This window comes from Diabrotica virgifera, chromosome 5 (assembly GCF_917563875.1).
Source record: "Diabrotica virgifera virgifera chromosome 5, PGI_DIABVI_V3a".
Classification (NCBI taxonomy): Eukaryota; Metazoa; Arthropoda; class Insecta; order Coleoptera; family Chrysomelidae; genus Diabrotica; species Diabrotica virgifera.
Genome location: NC_065447.1, coordinates 101,375,919 through 101,401,451, shown reverse-complemented (window position 1 = coordinate 101,401,451; position 25,533 = coordinate 101,375,919). Strand labels below are relative to the sequence as shown.

At 32.0% G+C, this 25,533-nt stretch overlaps 1 protein-coding gene across 1 annotated transcript in view; it reads right to left on the bottom strand.

The window, feature by feature from the left end:
* Positions 1 to 25,533, bottom strand: part of LOC114332905 (uncharacterized) — a 107,062-nt gene that overhangs the window by 65,980 nt on the left and 15,549 nt on the right. Inside the window, exon 3 of the mRNA XM_050651989.1 lies at positions 5,859 to 6,064. Coding sequence (XP_050507946.1) covers positions 5,859 to 6,064 — 206 coding nt within the window. The remainder of the gene's footprint in view (positions 1 to 5,858; positions 6,065 to 25,533) is intronic.

Below are 25,533 nucleotides of genomic sequence, written 5' to 3'. Positions count from 1 at the left end.
ATTTTTTTTTATTAAAAAATCAAATTTGACTATGCATAAAAAGTTTGGCAAAGTTTTTGCATAGATTTAAAAAAATTAACTTTTTTTACAAAAATTAATTTACAAAAACAACGTTTTTCTTAAAATTAAAAGTTTTACTATTTTTATTTTTCTATAACACGTCTAGATTTAAAACTTCCCATAACACTTCTTTTGAACTCTATAGTTTAACATAGACGTGATCAAATTGATAAATTTTAAATTTTTCCACCTAATTTTTGCGATTTAGAAGTTTGCAACTTTTACAAGAAGAAGACTGAAAGTCTACAACAATTTTCATAGTCTTCACAATGGTAAATTTCAGAAAAAAAATATTAAAATGGAACAGTTGTAGCGAGTTAAACCGTGAGTTCATTTTTTTTTCATTTTAAGGTTAAAATTTCGATTTTGACAAATTTGATTTTTTAATAAAAAATTAAGTAATCGTGTGGGGAAAAAAATAAATATGCCATTTTAATTGCCTACTTGTCTTATTTGTAAAATTCATATTAGAGTTTTCAAAAAGCGTATACAGGGTGAAATTTTTTCTAAGACCAAAACGAACTAATTTTTCAAATCCGGACCTGATTTTTCTCTAGTTTGAATAAATCAGTTGATTGGATGGTAACATAAATTACTTATTTGTACAAAAAAATTTAATTTTTGTAAAAAAATTTATTTTTTTTAAATCTATGGTTCAATTTACCAAACTTTTAATTCATAGTGAAATTTGATTTTTTTTATAAAACATTAACTAATCGTGTGCAGAAAAAAATAAATATGCCATTTTAATTGCCTATTTGTCTAATTTGTAAAATTCATATTAGAGTTTTCAAAAAAGCGTATACAGGGTGAAAGTTTTTCTAAGACCCAAACGAACTAATTTTTTTAAGCCGGACCTGATTTTTTTTTAGTTTGAATAAATTAGTTGATTAGGTGGTAATAGTGTAATGATTGGCCAAAATAAGAGACACATCGATCTGACCGTTCAAAAATTATGACGAATACAAATTTCTGTCAAAATGCGAAACTCGCCCTGTATATTATTAACCTTTAACTACACGCACTGGCGTCCTTTGTACGCCAGATATAAGAATTCTACTGGAAATATATTTAAAAAAAATAGTTTTTGACCTTGCTTATTTTTCTAACCTATCACTGGAATGTGCTTTACAATTTGGTTTTAGTTTCGTTATAATCGGCGTTCTGGAAAGATCGTAATTTACATTTTATTAATTGATGGATTATTTGTTGTTTCCGGTGGTGGACAATATACCCCAGGATTATATTACTGTAAGTCGTAATAGAAGTACATATTTTAATTGTTTTTTGGTCATTGTGGCAAAAAATATATTTTTCATTGTAAACAATACTTTTTCTCCTGTAAAAAATCACATTTAAAAAAAATTTTTATTAGTAATTTTATTTATCATGGAATCCAGTTATTCCATGATTCCAGTTATAAATCCCAATTGGCTTACTGAAAACGAACTCCAAGTATTCACTGATGCCGAATAAGGTTTATAACAAACAACTAAGTGTATTTAAAAAAAAATGAAACAAATCCGCTGTTTTTAAGTGTATTTTCTTGTGGCGTACAAAGTACACCACGCGTGTAGTTATGTTATAACTTGATGCGCGGGTAGTTAAAGGTTAAACAATGGGAGCAGAAACTTTTTAATGGTCATTTGTTATTCCCCATAGGAGCCTCTATACGAGGTAGGAGTATGTACAATTCCTCATGACTCACCCTGTATAAAAAAAGACATTATATATTTTCATTTGTGTAAAAGTTGTGGTTGTTTAATTAATTTTGGTAGTCGTCCAACTCGGACGGCTAGGACAGTCCCCTGCTAACATTCAGTACCTTTCTCATTTCGCCGGCAACCCTTTCTCTTTTGAAAATATCAACCGACAGCTTTCCTTACCCCATACACCTACTGTTTTTGTGGTATTGTGTCGGATCGGGTCAACTCCAAGTCCATATACCCAATTTTATGTCGCTGCCTTTGAATGCGGGGCAAGATTCATGTTTATACTGAGGGAGAGTTTGGTAGCAGTTTGATTTGTTCTGGGCGACAATAAAATTTCTGCTGAATCTCTAATGGGATCGAGTTATTCGAGAGGAACGTGAATCTTCGAATTCCATCTTATAAGGTAATCGCATATAAAACTTTGACAAGCTTGTAAATCTTTCAAAAACTATTTGGGATCAATTTAAAAAATATTTTTTTAAATCTAAGATATAGAAATGTTTCAAAATATTTTGGGATGCATTTTATCACATTTTTTTATTTATTGAAGTTATACTTCTTTACGCGCGATGAGGGTGAATTTTTATATGTTAAAACCAGGCGCATACGCATCACCCAGGCGCATACGCGCATTATAACTTTGTTCTGATTGGATGTTCAAATGACATGTCAAAAATTATCCAATATGGCAGCTGTAGGACAGCTGTGGTTTGGAGGAAAAGGTAAAGGTAAACAAATGTATAATATATTAGTTTTATTGTTGTGAGGACAGAAACAAAACACTTTATAATATTGTAGTGACTTTTAAATAGTTTTTAAAAGCCACAGGTACGTAATAATTGTTAATGTATCATGGGTATAAACCTACCTGTTTGATCTGCCAAAATACATAGTATGTAATAATGTAATACTTTTATTTATATAATTTGATTACCATCAATATTCACCTAATATATTGTTTTCTTACTATATGTTTTGTTGTATTTTTTTTTCAATTCTAAAGTCCACTTTACATCAACAATAATTGAACAAGAAATTGACAACAAGTTATTCAAGGTCAAATTTGGCTTATACAAAACACAATTCTACATCCAATTTTGCCGTGAATAAAAAGAAAATAAAGAAATTTGACAAAATAAAACATATCCAATTGTTCTATTTCATCAAATTCCTTCATTTTCTTTTACAAACCATACATTTTGTACTCGTCAAATTTGGCCTTGAATAACTTTGTCAATTTCTTGTTCAATTTATTGTTGATGTAAAGTGCACTTAAATCATTTCAATTCAAAATTAAAATAATTTGATCAATTTTCAAAATATCACAAGTTTAATGACGTTCTACACCTTCGGCAAAGAATTAAGGATTTGCATGAAATTTTAGTATGTTATAGTTTACTTCAAAAAACTAAGACTTGATTTTTAAAAAAATGTTTTACCGTGCCGTTTAATTAAATACTATTAAGGGTAAAAGTTAAGTTTTAACATGGGCTCTTATGGGAATTCTTAAAAAGTTAATAACTTTTGACCCAAATTTACGATTTTTAATTATTTGTGCTTAAATTAAAGGTATTTTTGTAAGGAATAACATATTAAAAAATGAGGATTGTTTACCGTACCATTATTAAATAAAAGTGAAATTACTGTTTCGAAATTTAACAAAGTTGGTAGTAGTGAGATCAGCTGCACTCATAATTATATCCGAAACGTACGTGTCAATCACATGACCTCGGTGGTCTAGTTGTTGAGCGTTCGGTCAGAGTTCGAAACGTCCCGGGTTCCAATCTTCTACGATTCATTTTTTTTTTAGTTGTTTTAATAAAAATTTTTTGAAAGTGGTAGATAAGAAAGTTAGTTTAATATTTAAATAGAATACAATTACTTCGTTAAAATTATATAATAGAAGTATAACTTCTTACGTGCGTACAAAGTACACACACATTCTTTTTTTTTTTTAATAAACATCCCATTTAATTAGCATTCTCTCATTTTTGCAATAGGCAAAGTAATTAATGATAGTGACAAAACATTGAAGAAAACGGTCCAGTGACAGTAATTATTTTGTACCTGTGTCAATGGCCAATAGTTTCTGAGACACTTTAATTTAAATAAAAAATAATAATAAATTCTAATTCAGTTTTGGTCCAATCCATATGCGACCCAAGGGCAGATCCAGGGAGGGGGCCATGGGGGCCATGGCCCCCTCCGAGAATTTAAAAAATAGAAGTTTAAATATTTGCAGTTCAAATATATTTAGTTTTAAACACATACTTATATATGCACAAAACAGGGGATACATATTATGTCTTCTGAACTATAGTTGAACAAAAGCAGTAACGGAAGCTTCAAGAATGACATAGGAATTTTTGTAAATAAAAATGTTGATAATTTTACAAAGTGCCATTTGTTAGAACGACTTTGGCAGCCATCAATCGTATTAATTTCAATATTCTGTACACACAAAGAATAAAAAAGAAATTAAGCGTTACTTACACCAGCACTTAGAACAAAGGAGTTGGTTGGTAATGTCGCACATTAAAAAGGGATTGTTTTGCAAGTATGTATTGCGTTTTATTTTTCTAATAAAAATATGGTTACAATAAAGGGATGATACCCCAAAGCCTTGTCACGAAACCTTTAACATCTTTCGCCAAACTCATGGACAAAGACGGAGCCATACAAAACAATGAGGTTATCGCAACCCGCAAAAGTAGTCAGATATTAACCAGATAGACCAGATATTAACCAGATAGGTCTTTAAATATTTAGTCTTCTTGATATAGTAGTCATGTTGTGACTGGCTGATTGACATAAAGTCCATGTCATTAAAAAAAACAGATAGACTCTCAGAGGTCTAGACAGATACAAGCAAATAGAGAAAGACTACGATCAATAGTAGATTCTATAGTGTTCTTAGGTCGGCAAATTATTCCTCTAAGAGGCCATCGTGGTGATGTCCTCCTGCTTCTGGAAGAAGATGCTGGACCTAACAATAAGGGGAATTGTTAAGATTTAAAATCTCATCAGGAGGACTATTCAACGACACCTATCCACAGCATCAGTGGCACCAACATGTTGTGGTAAACAAGTGATTGAACAAATAATGAATCAGGTTTTTTTTTTGAAAAATAGCTTTGGTAGAGCCAATATGAATCAGGTTCAAAGTGCACATTTTTACCCTATCATATTTGACGAAACGACCGACGTATCCCACGTGGAACAGCTTTTTCTAAATTTGAGATACATATTATGTACGAAAAATGAAAGATTACCCATGAACCATCATATTAAACATCTTTCCTATGTTCCAGAAAATAATGAACTAGTACCAGTACTATAAGAACAGCTTATATAAGTATTATACATGTACTTGCGTTGGCCAATTTTTTTTTGTGACACGGTGACAGGAAAATACAGCTTGTTTGATATGTTCGTTTATGGGTAATCTTTCATTTTTCCTACTGTACACAATAACTACATTCGTGAAGACTTTGTCAAGTTCATTGACGATTATGAGAAGATAAAAATACTTAGTGAAAATCAAGAATGAGCGGAAGAAGAAGGCCTGACAGGAGAAGCATTGGGAAAAATAGTATTAAACTTGTTGAAAGAACTGCACTTGGATCCAAAAAAATGTGTAGGAATCGGTACTGACTTTAATTAATAATACTTTAAAAACGATAAGTTTTGAATGTCTTTATTGCACTCAATATTATATGACAAGTGCCTTAAAACTCACAATTGTAACCCAAATTTTTAAAAATTACCGCCAAACCCCCGGTCTTCCTCCCAAAAAAAGTTCATGGCCCCTCCCGAAAATCGGCCCTGGATCCGCCCTTGATGCGACCTAATAATATTAAAAGTATTCGTCAAAGTTTTATTACGACAGGCGATTTATTATTACCTATATATATTTTAACCATCTAACAGAGTTATCTAACTTGAAATTGAGTAGAGTAAATTCTCCTTGTGGCAAAATAAAACAACTTCAGCTAGTTCCCGCTGTATCGTAAATTTGCCGGACACCAGAGACCACGCGGCTGCAGTAAAAATACAACAATAATAAAAACCAAGATATCTACTTACGTCGACTGAGACTCCAGGAAGCGGGAAAGTCTGTGTTGGTGGCATATCTCGCGGGACATAACGGTAGAACTCATTGCCGTCTTTGTACCACTTGACAGAATAAAGCGTTTCACCGTCCAGTTCAAAATGGCATTCGAGTTTCGCACTTTGATTTCGAATCGCGTGACTCGGTATTCGCAGGTCCACTAGATGTAATGACACTACGCCTGAAACAAAAAACAAAATAGATTAATAAAATGTCTGATCATAGTACACATCAGTATTGATCTAAAGCTATTTTCTTTAGGCATTTAACGTTTGCTATTAACATACATAAAACCAGGAGTGCAAAATTTAAAGAAAGGTTGAAAAAGTTTGCTGGCGAGTTGTTAAATCAACTTTCAATGTGATCTTGTTAAACCAGTGGCATTGCGCGCTAGCTCCCTTTCGTTTTAACAGCTGGCAACCCTAACCCGCGGACATTTTTCCACAGATAACCTTATATCATGGCATCAACAAAATTGGCCTTAATTTAATACAAAAAACATGCAGCTACGTCACATGACCTGTTTTGTATGTTTTAGTGAACAGGTTTAGAAGTGAATATTTTCCTTTATTGTCGAGTAGTTTGATTATTTCGCAGGAAATTTCGTCTGGCCCGGTTGCTTTCCTATTCTTTGATAGGTTTATAGCTCTTTCAATTTTATCAAAAGTTATGTTTGGACCCAGATGACCCGAGGTAATGGTGTTGGTCTCCAAACAATGTTATCTGTTGTTACTGTGGGACGTGAAAGAATCTGAGCTAAGACACATAAGTTTTCGGCCAGTAGTAAGCCGATAAAGCATTGTTTATAATAAAACTGGTATATATTGAAGTTATACTTCTTTAGTCGCGATTGGAAGTGACTTTTTATTATTCTCCGCGTATGCGCACACAGACAGTATGGAGTTTGTTGCTAAATCTTTTAAGTTATGTATGTATCAGTCCAAAATGGGTGTGGAAAGAATATGTTAGTGTGTTTTATAAATATATTTATTATAATTTTTGTGTCTTTGGATTTGTCTTCCTCGGGAATAAGATAGCAAGTAATATTAAAAGTATTTTTATACTTCACTTGATCTATTTGTCAGTATGTCTGGAAATCTTGTAATCCGTAAAAACAAAGGGAGTATAGCTCAGTGGTAGAGTGTTCGACTGGAGATCGAGAGGTCACCGGTTCGAATCCGTGTGTTTTCTAATTTTTTTATTTTTGGTATTGTTTTAATAAACATTTTTGGAAAGTAGTAAGTAAAAATTAGTTTAATCTTTAAATAAAATACAAATAACCTGTTGAAAGTATATTTATCAAAACGGGAACTGGTGTATGTTTTCAAAGACTGATAGTGTGTAAATAAATTTATTAAAATCAGTTAAGTATTTTCAGCATTTTTAATGCCATCATCAGAGCTATCGTCTTATAATTGTAACTACCTCAAATGAAGAAAAAACTTGGAAACAAACACATTCTAATATTAAAAAATTAATCCAGGGATCTAACCACTGGTCAGAGTAAAAACCCTTAAATGTATAAAATAATCACATTTAATGTGTTTTAAAAAATGGCTACCATTTTTACAATCAACAGCTGTTACTGATTATTTTATACATTTAAGGGTTTTTACCCTGACCAGTGGTTAGATCCCTGGGTTAATTTTTTAATATTAGAATGTGTTTGTTCAAAGTTTCCTCTTCATTTGAGGTAGTTACAATTATAAGACGATAGCTCTGATGATGGCATTAAAAATGTTAAAAGTACTTAGCTGATTTTAATAAATTTATTTACATATTATCAGTGTTTGAAAATATACACCAGTTCCCGTTTTGATTTATATAGAAGTGTGTATAAGTCAAACAGTCTGTTTCTATTGAAAGTATATTTATTTCGTTGAAATCATATAATAGAAGTATAACTTCTTACGTGCGTACAAAGTACACTTCTTCTTCTTAACGTGCCCTATCAAGTCCCCTTGACGTTGGCGATTAACATGGCGAAACTGTCTCTGTCTCGAGGTATTCTAATAGGTGTTCTGCTTTCTTTATTCCTGTCCACTCCCGGATATTCTTCAACCAAGAGGCCTGCTTTCTACCAATAATTCCTCTGCGTCCTTCGATTTTACCCATCATAATAAGTTGAAGAATATTATACCGGTCTCCCCTTACTACGTGTCCAAAATAGGCCATCTTTCTATATTTGATATTATCAAGCAGCTCGCGGGTAGCATTTGCTCTCTCAAGGACTGCCACATTTGTCAGCATAGCCGTCCATGGTATTTTCAGTATACGTCTGTGCAGCCACATACAAAGTACACACAAATTTTTTTTTATTTATTGTAGAACTTCACTTCGAACATTTAATATTAACGTTTTACGGTGGGTAGTTCATTGTTGATGTATAATATGTTAGATTTTATGTGATTTTTTCCCAGCAAAGAATTCGTTCGTTCACCAAAACACTCTATGTGTCCAGTTTCTAATCGATGACTCATTGTTTCGATAACTGCTAGGTAAGGTATTAATTTTTTTGTAACCATAGTGTTCTGTGTTTATAGTTCATACCTTACCTAGAAGAGGATTATTTTAGATAAAATACCGACCTTATGATAGGACTCTTGCTTTTCTCCCGAGCGCTGATTTGTTTTTTTTAAGTAATACCTTTTACCTGGCGCAGTAGTGGTGGTAATTTATTTTGTGTGACCGTTTGGCTCTAGATTTCTTCAACTTCTACCACTACTGTTTATCTTAAAGTGTCTTTATATCTGTATGTATAAAAATTATTACATTTTTACTAACAATTATTGTTTAATAAATAATGATATATTTGTCACTAGTATTTTGGCATTTATTTCAGTTTCTACTTACCAGTATAGTATATAGCAGGACAAGGTAAATAGTTATTTTTAGTAATTTCAAGTTATCTTCTCAATTTTAAGTTGCTTCTTGTTTTTAATCATTTTCAAATTCTCAAGCTAGTCTTGGGTGGCGCCCACATTCAGTTTCTCAGGCAAAGATCTGCTTACCTTTTGTACCATTATATTCCCAGTTGTTTAAAGGGTTGTGTTAAAAGGTCTCATTTTCTGTCTTGTTTAATATATAATTTTGTCATCCCATATATTTGTCGTTTTATTTCAAAGTCAATCCTTAGTGTAGAAAAGCAAGCCCGAATTCTCATTAAAATTTTTGTATCTCTCTGGCCGTTTGAATTGTTCCTCTGAGCTAAACCATGCTTTATTAACATATTCAATAATTTCTCTCCCCATTCTCCATCAATTTTAAATTCTTACTCCCTCTAAATCACAATACCCCATACAGGGTGGGGCCTTAGTCTGACAAAGGCCAATTACTCGTTTGTCGTAAGAGATACGAAAAAAAGTTATTTAGAGAAAAGTTGGGACACTGATAGGATCATAATTTAAAAATATTTTCAAATATACAGGTGGGTCCGTATTGACAGGGTGACACAAACTTATGTTTTTTTAAATGGAACACCCTGTATATTTTTACATTTTTGGATTCTCCTCAATGTTTCATTTCTTAAAATATATGGTTTTGTAATATTATACGAGGTAGTTTAAAAGTTAATTACGTTTATTTTGTTAATTTCGTAGCAACATCTACACCCTGTAGAATTGTAGTGAGTTAACATCAAATTTTCTATTTATATTTAAACGATTTTTAATATAGTCTGCTATTGCTAAACATTAACAGTATAGCGAAATGTTAAATTTTAGTATACAGGGTTGGTCGAAACTCGGAAAGAGGATTTTCTGAGTTTTCTTAAATGGAACACCCTGTATTTTAGTATTGTAATTAAATAATATTTTATGCTACTTTTTTATTTCTTAAGCATTCCCTATACCTAAGTGCTTTGATTTGTAAGTTATTCGTGATTCTTTAGGCCAAACATCAATTGCAAGAAAAATTACGTGAAATTTTATTAGGTGGCCGTGAAAATATTCAATTAAAAATAATTTTTCGAAAAAAAAAATCATGATAAACTAGCCTGATCCTTAATTTATTAATATTGGATGAGATATCCAAATAAATTCGTAGTTAAGATTGTTGGTGCGCAAAATATTAATAAAAACATACAATATTCTACCTAGTCGGCTATGAAACTAATTTTTTTTTTAAATTTGGCATTATACTATTTTTATAGTTCCAGTCCCAGTTGCTTTTTAACCATTACTAATATGAATTTTTCTAACTAGGAACTGATTAATAAGATTTTTGTGCTAGTAGAGTATAACAAAAATGTGCTACTAAATAGCAATAAGAATTTTTCATCAAAAATTCCCTGATAGACGACAACTAAGAAAAGAAACGTTTAAAAAAATATACTAGAATGGTTTCAACGGACTGGATACTTAGATTGTGATAAATCTGATCGAAAAAAAACTATTGTAAGTGAAGAAAGCAGGAATTAAATGTAATCCTTAGTGTCACTCAGGATGTGCATATTAGTACAACCGTTCTTACAATCTAAGTATCTAGTCTGTTGAAACCGTTTTAGTATACTTCCAAAAGTTTCTCTTTTTGGTTGTAATTTTGGCTTAAAATTTTTATTTTAAGTAGCTCATTTTTGTTATACTCTCCTAGCACAAAGTCATTTTAATCAGTTCCTTATTAGAAAAATTAATATTTGTAATGGTAACAAATCAACTGGAACTATATAAATAATATAATGCCAAATGTTTAAGCAAATTTTGTGTCATAGCCAACTAGGGAGAATTTTGTATGTCTGATTAATATTTTAAGCCCCAACAAACTTAACTACGAATGTATTTGGATATATCATCCAATATTAATAAATTAAGGATCAGGCTAGATTATTGTGGATTTTTTCTCGAAAAATTATTTTTGATTGGATATTTTCACGGCCATCTATTAAAATTTCACGTAATTTTAGTTGCAATTAATGTTTAACTTAAAGAATCACGAATAACTTACAAATTAAAGAACTTAGGTATAGGGAATGCTTCAGAAATAAAAAAGTACCATAAAATATCATTTTATTAGAATACTAAAATACAGGGTGTTCCATTTAAGAAAACTCAGAAAATACTCATTCCGAGTTTCGACCCACCCTGTATACTAAAATTAAACATTTCGCTACACTGTTAATGATTAACAGTAGTAGACTATATTAAAAATCGTTATAGAATCGGTAAGAATATAAATAGAAAATTTGATGTCAAATCACTACAATTCTAGAGGGTGTAGATGTTGCTACGAAATTAACAAAAAAACGTAATTAACTTTTAAACTACCCCGTATAATATTACAAAACCATATACTTTAAAAAGGAAACATTGAGGAGCATCCAAAAATGTAAAAATATACAGGGTGTTCCATTTAAAAAAACATAAGTTTGTGTCACCCTGTCAATACGGACGCCCCTGTATATTTAAAAATATTTTTAAACTATGGTGCTATGTCTGCCCCAACTTTCACCTAAATAAATTTTTTTCGTATCTCTTACGACAAACGAGTAATTGGACTTTGTCACACTAATGCCCCACCCTGTATGCCTGTTGCGCATACAAATTGGCGCCCAACGTGGCCACGAAAGCTAGAGAGTTATTGGCGTACCGAAGATAATTCTTAAGGGAGCATTTTGTAACTGCTACATTGACACTACAACATCCCAAGCAGATGGAAAGCTGTTAGAAAGAAGGCCCACTGTCATTCAGCCAGTCGTCGATCAAGCGACATCCCTCCGCCTTATTTTCGATTTGGACTATAAAACTGAGAGGCACTGGCGTTTCGAAGAGAATTCTTAAGGGAGCAGTTTGTAACTGCTACAATTTGTTGATCAGATAAGTATGATTTGAGCGGGCATCTACTCTAGGTAGCATTTTAGTTATCTGTATTGCGTTTCCTTATCTTTTAGTACCTAATTGTTATAAAATCGATTTGATTTTTTGTTAATAACTTCTAAATCTGGCTAATGGATTAAGTCCACAGTAAAAGAAAACCGACAATACACACAACTTCTAAATCGTGGAGCATTCCAGTACACAAAACCCAGACCTGACTAGAGCTAGTTGGATAATATTTGTTTAAATTTTCAATACAAGGAGCCTTATGTATGGAAACTTTTAATATAACAGTATAGCATAATATTCAAAGTTTCCTCTTGATTCTAGTAAAGCTGATAAAACTGAAATTTTTAACGAAACTAACTAGACCAACATATTCTTTCAAGACCAAGTTTTAATTAAATTCACCAGCCGAATATGACCCGTTACCGATTATTGTACTTTTTTTTGTTTATTATTTCTTCTATACTTTTTAATTAAGTACATCAACTCTAATATTATTTTTTGTAGTTTGGAAACTCTCTAGATTTAAATTAGCGACTGTAAAGTTGGCTTATTTAGGGTTTTAAATTTTAATGTGTTTTTGTTACGTTGTGTAGTGTTCTATCGATTGCTCACGGCGTTCTACTTTTTAGAGGAGCGTTAACATGAACTAGATGTAATTTAAGTTAAGGTAATGATAAAAAAGTTTCATATATATAAAAAATTTATTTTATATTTTGGAAGGTAGAGGAAACATAACCTTATAGTCTATGTTGTGAGACCGCTCCCATATGAAACAATTTCTGATTCGGCTTCTTTGCAAATTCCTGTTAAAAAATGTCCCCTTTAACCCGCCGTTACACGCGTCTTCTATTGTGACGTGGTTGCACGCGTATGAGCGTCGCCCTCACCTACATAAATTCGATTTATTTCGAGGAAGAATGAATGTCAACATGTATAAATATAAAATGGGTTCTACTCACATATTATAGAAAGTCTCGTAAACCATTTTTTTTATTAATTTAACAAAACAAAAGTAAAAATAATATAGATCAAAAGCAAGTTTTCTTAATTTTCAATTTCAGCAAGCCACTGAAGAAATTAACGTTCTTTACGCGAATTAATTTTACTAAAAATACAAATTAAAATTAACAACTGTTCTGAAGCTATTTCTTTGTGGCATTTATGTAATTAACTATTAATATTTTGTATTTTGATAACGACGTCCGAGGTGGAATTCGAAACGTCAATAAAATCAATTTTTCAAGTTAAATTGTGGCTTATTTCCCAATTAGAGTAGGTAAATTTAAAAATGGGTTCTTAACCAGTGGCGCACTTAGAATTTTCCTCTGGGGGGGGGAGGGGGTTTGCTTGGGCGCCGAAAGTTTTTTGTATTATTTGTGAAAGACAAGTTACATTTTCCTACTTTCTTTTATATATATTTCTATATGCTCTGGGTGGGATTTTAACCCCCAAACCTCCCCTCGGTGTGCCACTGTTCCTAACCTAATCCAAACAATAATATTTTAATTGAACCTACCTAAATATTAAATAAAAACGTAAAAGTTTCTTTGAGATAATAGAAACGTGATTTCACTGTGATTGCACGCGCAGTGAGGAATTCCCTCACTTGAAGAGGCATGTCTCTTCTTTCAACTATCACACAGCACACTGACCGCCTGAAATATTCTATAACTTTTTCATACCCTCTCATGAACCATGCTAAAGGCATTCCTGGGTGCTTAAGGTTATCGTATTAGTTTACACAATTTCATTGGTTATAAACAAATATGGTGAGGGATTCCCTCACCATATTTGTTGTAGCGCCAACCAACCATTACACCATTACACCTAGCGCGTGTAATTGCGGGTTAAGCAAATAAGAATGGTGCCTGGCGAAGTTTTTGGGCAGGTATTGTTTAAACATTTTTTTAAACAACCACATTTGTGTAAAAAGCGGCATGGCAATCTACATGACGAACTTATCTCAAACCAATACAACATACCACACATCTTTCCCTGCACATTCGCCAAGTTATTTCTGAAAAACATCATGCAAGAAGAACCTGATAAAGATCTAAAAACAAACTAGATCACATAGACTACATAGGCAACTTGTAGTACCATTAAAGCCGCAAACAACGAAACCTTCGAATATTACATTAAAAACCTTACAGCAAATAACCAGCCGTTATGGAAGCCGACTAAGAAGCTTAGCAGACCAAAAAAAAACTATCCGTTCCATCAATAAACCAAACGGCGAATGGACTCATTCAAATAAAAAAACAGTGGACGTCTTTGCTGATCATCTTGCAAGCAAATTTCAAACCAAGGCAATGGACCCTAATGACAACCTGGAAGAACTAATTAGCGCAGCATATCAAATATTCCTGTCGATCAAAAGTTTTGTTCATACAGAAGTCAAGAAAGAAATAAGCAAACTCAGCTATTAGGGTCCTCGACATCGGATGCAATGGAATTATTTTCGGAATATGTATGTTCAGCAGTGGACTGAAAACTGCTAATGATGATGATGATGATAATAATGATAAAGAAGTGAAAACTTCACTTTCTTGGTCACGTTTCTAGAGGCATAAGATTCTAGTTCCTACAGCTTATAATAATGCAAGGAAAGATCGTTTGACGAAGAATCATGGAACGCAGAATTTATTGGTTGTGATACGTTGTGAACTTATGTCATTCTATTGTGAAAGGACTGGAAAAATCTTAGAAAAAATAAAAAGGAATTGTCAAAAAATTTGTTTAAAAGTTTTCAGTCATTTACATACTTAACATTACAAACTGTTTTATTTTCCATTTTACGACAAAAGATAATAGGGATAAAGTTGTAGACAATTTTTAATGTCTTATAAAATTTTCTGTAGGGTTGCTAGTTTACGAGACAGCGCGAAAACCCTTTGCACACTTTTATAAAAATGTCGGCTGGGGGACAAGGGTGTCGACACTACAAACTTGAACTTAAGTTTCTGTTAACCAACCTACACACAAAAAAATTAAATAGAGTCCTTTGAAAAATGCAATCTTAAATTTAACTTTAAAAGGGCTAGGTGTATTAACTTAAAAAATATAAGAAGTTGGTAGGTAGCTCTATTTACAAATTGAAATTAGAAGGGTAACCCTTAACTTATACAGGGTGAGTGGAAAGGAACGCCCCATACTCTGTATAATATACATAATAATAATTAAAAATAACTCATATGTTCTTATTCTATTTTCATTTGTTTCCGAGATATGGGATGTAAAAATTTTTCTTACAAACTGACGATTTATTTATTGCTCTAAAACCAGTTGAGGTATGCAAATTAATTTTGATGGGTTGTAAGACGTAGTTATTGCGCATTTTTTGACATACAATTAAGAATTTTTTAAAGAAAAAAAATAGTATGCTACTGAGATATTTCAAATAAAATTATTTTTGAATTCCCTGTGCCATTTCTGACAAATAATCTATCTCCCCGTTTGTTCATACGACGCTTCGTTTTCATGCAAAAAATAAAATATCTAAACGTTTGCAAAGTATTCGAAACAATAAGTTTCTACAAATTCATATTATTATAGAAACGTCGAATACTTTGTAAGCGTTAAAATGATTTATTTTTTGCATGAAAACGAAGCATCGAATAAAAAAAAAAGGAAGATAAATTTGTTGTCACAAATTGAACGAGGAATTCAAGAAAGGTTTTTAATTTTAAATATCTAAGTTTCGTACTATTTTTATCTTTAAAAATTTTTCAGACTATTATCCGTGCGCACGCCAATGATGAATATAAAATCCTTAATTGTATGTCAAATAAAAAATATAAAAAAAAATTTTAAGAAACGATTTTCATTAGTTACGAGTGACTAAAATTAAAAATAGTATAAAAAAAATCAACCAAAAAGCAAAAAATAAAATAAATTGAAAAAATCTAACACATTCGTCAAAGAAAAGCGTGGCGCGTCTTCATCGAATAAACGGTGTTCGCCCCACGCTTTTCTTTAACGAATGTGTTAGATTTTTTCAATTTTTTTTATTTTTTGCTCTTTGGTTGATTTTTTTATACTATTTTTAATTTTAGTCACTCGTAACTAAAAAAAAGCGTTTCTTAAAAAAATTTTTTTATATTTTTTATTTTTTACTTTTTAGTCTTACACTGTTCAAACATTAAAATATATCGTTATGTTTATTAAAATATGTATAAAACATATGATGTACTAACATGAAAAGTAATTGGAATCGGCAAAAAATTTGAAACTTTATTATTTATTTATGAAGTATAGCGTAAACAATTAACGTAAAAAGTGAAATTATGTATAGTTCATACATATCATTAGCTATAATCCGTAAAAGTTCCAAGTTTTTACATTGTAAAAAACGAGAGAATTTTAGAATTTTCCATTAAAATCGTTTTTTTTTATTTAAACAATTAACAAACATAAAAACAATTTTTTTTATTAACTATTCGTGAATTGTTCCCTCGAATGCATATGTCTGCAAATTGTCATTAATTTGCATTGGAGAAAAGGCAGTTACATTAACGTCTAAAGATTTGACACAAACTATTGAACTAAATAAAAGCGTTTAAAAATGCGCAATTTTAACACCGCGTATCTCGGCAACAAATGAAAATCGAATAGCAACATATATGAGTTATTTTTAATTATTATTATTACGTATATTATACAGTCTTAAAGTTTGGGGCGTTTCTCCCCACTCACCCTGTAAGTATCTCATCACAATTTTTAAAAACAATATCAGTTAAAGGATAGATTTTCTTCTGTGTCCTTGACAAACAAAGCTTTCATTTAATTTTATAAGAAAAAAGCTAAAGCAAATAATTATTTCCTCGACCGACGTAATAAAATATAAGTTGATCCTTCAGGCAGTTTATTAATACCTGGACAGGATCAAGCTACAGCTACATAGGCCTGGCTCCCAGTCACCAAAAAAGGTTTATTAATAGCAAGGTGAAAATTTGGTAATAGCTTAACGGCGTCTAGTCGGACAAACTTTGATGTATGGGAACAATGGAACAGAGGAAGTTTTAATTGTGGAACGTGTCCTCCTGACAAGTTTATGATTGTGAAAACTAGCGGGTTGTTTTTAAGTTTATTCAATAAAAAACGTTATATATTATATGAAAAAATGTTTTTCCGAAAAATATTTTGGGCATTTTAATAAGTCCAATACGTAGAACATGTCAAATGACAGGAATTGTGTTGGTGATGCATAGCAGTCTGATTTTTGCATGAGAGTTTAATGTAAGGGTAACAAATCAAGTGGAATTTCTGTCCGACAAAATATATGGGACGTTTTCTTAGTCTGACGTTAGAAACCTGTAACCTGTTCCACAATTAAAACTTCCACTATTCCAGTGTTCCCGTACATTAAAGTTTGTCCGACTAGACACCATTAAACTATTAACAAATTTTCAGTTTGCTATTAATAAACTTTTTTGGTACGCGGGATCTAGGCCTAACAGCTCCAGCTGAACCGAGTCGAAAAGGACCGAAAAAAAGACACCAATTTTATCGACAAAGGGATATCAATAAAAAAGAAGATGTTCTCTATTTCGTGATCCTTTTCAGGTTAATGTGTGTAGAAAGGTAGACGTACTAATTGGTTTTTTCGCACTCTCCTTTTGGAAATTTGATGATTAAATCGCTACCTAAGATTCTTTTTCTTGTGACGAGGGGAAAGCAGAATAAGTGAAAAGAAAACTCTTTTGGATCTGGATATATACACTGTGTTCATTTGAAAACGACCCTTCCTTAATACTGAAAAATACAACAGAAATACGAAGCGCTCAGAGCAACAGTGGCCTAACCCAAAGACGAAGTTTTGTGATAAATGCAATCTTTGCATTCGTATATTATGGTTACGGAATGGCGCTACATCATTTTAGCCAAATACAGAAGTAGGTTATGTATACCCGTGTTAATCCGAAGATTTAATGTTGCTGCTTTTATTAATATATTAATCTTAAAATGGCCAATTTGTGGCTTAGGCGCCTCAGATTGTTGCTCTGAGCGCTTCAGAGAGAAATGTGACAGATTGAAGACATTATAAAACACATCAACTTGTAACTAACTTTTTCTCTCTCTTTTGTGTCTCTTTCTTTCCTGTAGTTTGCTTGGGTTTAGTACACTATAGGTTGCCTTCGTTTTTGTTTTAAATAGTATTATTTCATAGTATCTATTCTGTTTTATTATTCTTCGTTTTTTTGTGCATTAAAACTATGAGGTATATTCTGATTCTTAACCTATTGGTTGTCTTCTCCATTCAACATTAAAAATAACCTAAGCAACCATGCTTCTCATATCCTTGGGATATATTTCATTATCTAGGGTGATTTCTGTCATTTCCAGAAAACTGTTTGAGTGGGGCGGACTCTGGACGTAACCTGTATATTTATATAGTCTTGTTTATTGAAACTATGAGTTAATATGACCCATATCCTTTCTTTTTGTTTTGTGATATCCGCTCATCTTAAAACCAAGGTATACAATCAATGCGTACTTCCTGTTCTCACTTATGGTTCCCAAACTTGGACGTTTACAAAAGCAAACATGGACAAAATCATAAAAACGTAAAGAGCATTGGAAAGACAAATGTTGCACATAAGACTAATGGATACAAAGAGAAACGAATGAATAAGAGAGAAAACAAAAGGTAGGAATATTATACCAGAAGTTGCAAAATTGAAATGGAGATTTGCCAGACACAATATAAGACAAAAAGAAGACCGATGGAAGAAAATTCTTATAAATTGGAGAAGGTGGGAATATAAACGAAGCAGAGGAAGGCTTCTAATGAAATAACCAGATTATATCAAAAAGCAGGTGGGCTCTAGGTGGATGGCTGTAGCGACAGATAGAGAAGAATGGAAAAGGATTGGGGAGGCCTATGTCCAAACATGAACCGAAGCAGGCTCATTAGATATATAGATAGATGCCCTTTCTAGGAATACAAACACATACAACAATGTAAAAAAAAATTAATCGCTTTGTTAGGTCTCCATATATTAACAAATATCATTAGTTCTTTTTATCTTAAACTTCATTTATCTATTTTATTATAGCCTTATTTGTTATATTAAGGAGGGTATGGTTTGAGAATTTTGCAATTTTCGATTTGTTTTCAAATTCATTCCATGTCAAATCACTCAGACAAAAACTTTTAGATCTACGATTTTTCTGAAACTTGGTGTAGTGTATAGCTTCTGCTGGACGAAAAAATGAAATATTTAAGGTCAAAAATCTTCTTCTTTTTCTCAAACTGTTATTTTATGTGATTTTACAGTGATTTGGTATTTATTTAAACAAATTTGCATCTTCTATCGTAAACTATTAATGGAATACATAATATTTTAATAGGAGGGACTTAAAAATGTCATTACATGGCATTCAAACAAGTTATTTTAATTCAAAACAAGTTTTTGATTAAATTTTATAGTGTAGAAACGTTAAAATCCATTTCCAAAATACGTCATAATCGATTTGGCTGAAAATTTGCCCACAGATAGCCAAAATATAGGACTATAAGTGATTAGAAGGATTTGAATTAAATTACAATACCAAAAAAGTTACATGCAATAATATCAGACTAAAAAGTATATTAGTCCAGTCGGGATAGCATTTGACTTTGCATGCCAAGCTGCCCAAAATTTTATTTTTCTAATCTTTAGGGGGTCAATAGTAGCCTAAATTTAAAATCGCAAATGAATTCCTCCGTTACGTTAGCCGCCATCTTGATTTTAAAGGAGAACCGTTTTTGCTCAATATCTCAGACATTTTTAACTTTTCGACAAAGATGGTACGAACTGAATTTGTTCCAAATAAATCGTATTTACAATTATTACAATTTTTTTTAACAATTTTTGTCGCGAGGTCTATATTTTTCGTGTTAATTGTACTTACAGTAGACGCCTATATTTTTGACTATGTTATTGCATGTAATTTTTTGATATTGAAATATAACTTAAATCCTTCTAACCAATTAAAGTCCTATGTTTTGGCTATCTGTTGGCAAATTTTCAGCCAAATTGATTATGATGTGTTTTGGGAATGGAGGAAAATGTAAAAAACGGTATTTTAACGTTTTCTACACTATAAAATTTGATCAAAAACTTGTTTTGAATCAAAATAACTTGTTATAATGCCATAGAATGACATTTTTGAGTCCCTAAGTATTATGTTTTCCATTGATACTTTACGATAGAAAATGCAAATTTGTTTAAATAAATACCAAATTACTGAAAAACCGCTCAAAATAACATTTTGAGAAAAAAGAAGAAGAAGAAGAAGAAGAAGAAGAAGAAAAAGACCATTCGACCTTAAATGTTTGATTTTTACATCCCGCAGATGCTATATACCAATTTTCAGACAAATTTGAGATCGAAAAGTTTTTCTGATCCAAAATTGATTGATTTGAAACGGAATCACCCTTTATTATTTTGTGAAGGTACATAACTTTAAGAATAATCTCTCAAAATTTCAGATTAATCGGAGTAAAATTACCGGAAATATAGCATGTTGAATATCTCTACTTTCGATTCGCTTTGAAGTAGCTTCGCACCAGCGCCAGCGCGTTCGAGCGTAGTGAGAAACGTTCAACAGCTGTTCCTCTTCTCTTTTTTAAATTACTCCGCGATTCAAAAGCATATTCCGGTGTACATCACTTTACGATTTGACAGACAAAAAATTAATTGAAAACAAAAGTGGTCAAAAATTTCAAACGCGTTTTATTTTCAAAAAATGACCGATCCACCTGAAATTTCGCATAGATTTTTTTAAGGCATTTCCTAATGGAACGCTGTTGAGATATTTTTTGTTTTATAAACCATCACAAACCATTGAAAACATCTACTTTCACAATCGAATACAGGCAAAGATAAATGAAAAACTAACGCAATTTATACCAGTACAAAGCGGAGTCAGACAAGGTGACTCGATAAGCCCACTGCTCTTTAATATAATAGTGGATGAAATAATAGAAGCAGTACGTAAAGGTCATGGCTACATAATGGGGAACAAAGAAATCCAAAAATTATGTTATGCAGACGACGCCGCATTAATCGCCGAGACAGAAGACGATCTCTAAAGATTAACACACACCTTCAATATAACAGCCAATAAATACAATATACAATATGATAATATGGCAGAAACAACCAAATGTTTGATAATATCTAAATACCCACTACGATGTAAAATCGAAATTGATGGGAAAATAATACTGCAGGAAGCAAGGTTTAGATATCTGGGAATAGATATAACCAGTTACGGATATGTTGAAGAGGAAGTACGGCAACAAAGCTCAATAAATTTATTGCTAGCAATATAAATTTATTGCTATTTACAGCAAGTAAAGCGGCCGGATCTCTTAATGACACAATCTGGAAGAACAAACACCTAAGACAAGACACAAAAGCAAGAATCTATAAAGCAGCAATTAGACCTATATTGACATATACGGAGGAGACAAGACCTGACACATCTAAAACGAGACGACTACTAGAAACAACAGAGATGAAAATACTCCGACGAATATCAGGGAAAAGTGTGCTGGATAGGGAGAGAAGCGAAAACATAAGAATATCATGCAACGTAGACGACATAAATGGATGAGGGAAAAAATGGAAACAGGAGTGGGACGAACACATTAGTAGAATGGCAGAGGACAGGATAGTACGAATAGCACGAGATAAGTCACCAAATGGACGAAGAAGTATTGGCAGACCAAGAAAAAGATGGTGCGATAACTTAAACAATTTAGGAGCATAGTATTGAAGAAGAAACTGGCTTTAATTCTTACATACAAGAAACAAGGAGAAGAAGAAGAAGATACTTATTTTTTGTTTAACAATAATACATAGGTTTATTATCACCCATTTTTACAAAATAATTAGTTATTTCTCGAGAAAAATACAATAGTGCGTTCTTTAACGGTAAAATATTGCAAAACCTCTAAATTTTAAAGAACCGCTTGGATTGACATGAAATTTGGCATACACATAGCTAACAAGTCAAAGAAAAAAAGTGATATTGTGCCGATATGTGCTTTTGCCCCGGGGGTGCTTTTCACCCCCAAGAGTGGGTGAAAAAGTTATCGTCCAAAGTAAGTCCGGAAATTGATAAACTGACTAATTTTAAGTAACTTTTGTTCTATAGAATTTTTTCACTAAGTCGATACTTTTCGAGTTATTTGCCAGTGAATATGTTCATTTTTTCAACAAAATAACCACGCTTTTAGACGGTTTTTTGCAAATAACTCAAATAGTACGTATTTTGTCGAACAACGTTCGTAGCAGAAATATCGCCTGTAAAAACTTAAAAAAAATGGTGTACATATCACGTTTCGATACCTAGTAGAAGCAGAGTTATAGCTATTTAAAAATTGGTTCAAATTCTCGAATTTCCAAATGGAATATTTTATGTAAAATAACCAAAAATGAAGCACATTTCGGGGAAAACTCATTTCAACTTATTTAAAGTGTTTAAAAAAAGCTTCATTTTTGTTTTATAAAAAAAATTTCTAGCATCAAAAGTAAACAAGTTACGCTCAAAATAATGTTAGTCTCTTTTTTTTTTGGTAAAAGAATCGGGAAAATCACCCTCTAATAATTAGTATCTCAAATGAACTTAATCGTTACGACTTCACAAGTTTCTTGACTCGTGTATGTATTGTTTATATGATCTGTAAGTTTCATCGGTTCAAAGTCCTTATTTTTGAAAGGGCTGTAGTTAAAAGGGGTTGAACGAGTCACTGATCACGAATGTATGCAAATTTAGAAACACCAAATCTCAATAAATTTTTGTCTAACAGAAAAACAAAAAAATACATGATATTCAGAAAAGCAATGCTGACTTTTTTGTTTTTCGAGATTTTTGGTATATCTAACAATTTTTAAGTTATTTTGAAAAAAAGCATATTTTGCAAAATTAAAATTTTTAAAAATTTTACTTTAATACCAAATTTTTTCCAAAATAAGCACTTTGAATCGATGAAACTTACAGATCGTATAAACACAACATAAGTAAAATAATTTGTGGAGCGCTAACGATTAAAATTTAAGTTGCTAATTAGGGGGTGGCCTTCCCGATTTTTTTGCCAAAACAAAAGCAACCAACTTTATTTTGAGCGAAACTTGCTTAAATTTAATGTTACAAACTTTTTATACAAACAGAAATAAAGCTTTTTTAAACACTTTAAAAAAGTTATAATGGGTTTTCCCCAAAAAGTGCTTAATTTTGTGGATATTTCACTTCGAATTATTCTATTTGAAATTTGGTGAATATGAATATATTTTTCATTGACTATAACTCTGGTTTTACGAGGTCTAGAGACCTAAGGCGTACACCATTTTTTTACTTTTTTTACAGGCTATATTTTTGCTAAGAACGTTTTTTGACAAAGTACTTACTTTTTGAGTTATTTGGGAAAAACCGTTTAAAAACGCGGTTATTTTGTTGAAAACTGAACATATTCACTCGCAAATAACTCGAAAAGTATTGAATTAGTGAAAAAACTCTATAGAACAAAAGTTACTTAAAATTAGTCAGTTTATCAATTTCCGGACTTACTTTGGACGAATACTTTTTCACCCCCAAGAAGGGGTGAAAAGCACCCCCGGGGCAAAAGCTCATATCAGCACAATATCACTTTTTTTCTTTGACGTGTAAGCTATGCGTACGCCAAATTTCATGTCAATCCAAGCGGTTCTTTAAAATTTAGAGCAAAAACCGTGAAAGAATGGACTACAAGTAGTATAATAAACATCAATTTTGACATACAACGTTTAAAAAAAATGGTTAAATGCCTTCCATAAATTGTTGAATAAAACATGTTCGGGGATTCCTCCATAAACATTCCGTCTATTTGATGCATTGCTTCAGACACGTTCTCCATCCTATCGGAATGCACACATCCCCAAATCCCCATCCCGTTACATTGGATTTTCAATTCAGCAGGAAGATCAGAAAATTATTGATATTACATTTTAGTGCTGAATCAAGTAATGTTGATGAACGATCGTGGAGGATGACGCTATAACGGAAACTACGGCATGTGTCATTCGGTAATATGCGATGAATTGATTACATCCAGAGCTAGGAGGTTTATTTGTATTATATATTTTATACAATAATAGGACTGTGGTTATACGAGTAGTCTCATACAGTCATGAGTGCAAAACATCGCAAAAGATAGAAAACAATACGTTGTGGAATAAAAAAGAGATGATTCAAAGTTTTATTTCCGAAGAAAAATAAAACTTTTAATGAGACCAAATTTCTGGTTACGCCTTTGTTGTTTCTATTATTTGCAAACCAAATAACCAAATGAACGTTGGATTAAAGAAAACTGAGGGAAGATCAATTTAAAATACGAAGAATGCAATGGGCCGGACATGTGATAAGAATGGGAAAGGATAGGCTACCACAAAGAGCACTGAACGCTAGAATGCAGGGAAAGAGACCGGTTGGGAAGCCACGAAAGCGCTGGGAAGTCGCAGTAAACAGCGACGCACAAGCCCTTTTAGGAATCCGTGTATGGAGAAAAACAGCCACAGACAAACAAGGGTGGAGGCAAAAAGTAGAGGAGTCCAAGGCTCAATTTGGGCTGTAGTGCCGCAGAAGAAGAAGAAGAAGAAGAAGAAGAAGAAGAAGAAGAAGAAGAAGAAGAAGAAGAAGTACAAATGTGCACATAAAAAAAGTTACAGCCCTTTTAAGTTTCAAAATGAAAATCGATTAATTCGAATGTATCGAAAACTATTGGAGATTTTTTATTGAAAATGGACATGCGGCATTCTTATGGCAGTAGCATCTTAAAAAAAAACTATAGCGAAATTTGGACACCCCATATAAATTTTATGGGGGTTTTGTTCCTTTAAACCCCCCCAAACTTTTATGTACGTTCCAATTAAATTATTATTGTAGTACCATTAGTTAACCACAATGTTTTTAAAACTTTTTTGCCTCTTAGTACTTTTCCGAAAAGTCAGTTTTTATCGAGATATTTCGAATATTTCTCAAATCCACCACATATAGGGTGTTTCTAAATACGTGCGACATACTTTAAAGGGTAATTCTGCATGAAAAAATAATGACCGTTTGATTTATAAACATATGTCTGCAAATGCTTCGTTTCCGAGATACTGGGTGTTCAATTTTTTCTTAAACTCTGACGATTTAATTCTTGCTCTAAAACAGGTTGAGATATGCAAATGAAATTTGGTGGGTTTTAAGAGGCAGTCATTGCGAATTTTTTGACGTACAATTATGTATTTTGTATTCATCATTGGCGTGCATACGGGTCATAATACCCGGCCATATTACCTGTATGCACGCCAATGGCGAATATAAAATTTTTAGTTATATGTCAAAAAATGTGAAATAACTACCTCTTAAAACCTACCAAATTTCATTTGCATATCTCAACCGGTTTTAGAGCAATAAATAAATCGTCAGTTTGTAAGAAAAACTTAAACATCCCGTATCTCGGAAACGAAGCATTTGCGGACATATGTTTATGAAGCAAACTGTCATTATTTTTCATGCAAAATTAACACTTGAAGTTTGTCGCACTTATTTAGAAACACCCTGTATTTGTATATGGTTAAGTACGATTATGGAGACTTGGTAATAATATGAACATTTATTTATGATTTACATTTTTAGGGATATTTTGAACCATATCAAAAAAGAAGTCAAATCTCGATAAAAGGTGCCTTTTCGAAAAAATACAAAGAGGCAAAAAAATTTTAAAAACACTGTGTTTAACTAATGGTACTGCAGTAATATTTTAATTGGAACGTACACAAAAATTTTAGGGGTTTAAAAGAACAAAACCCCC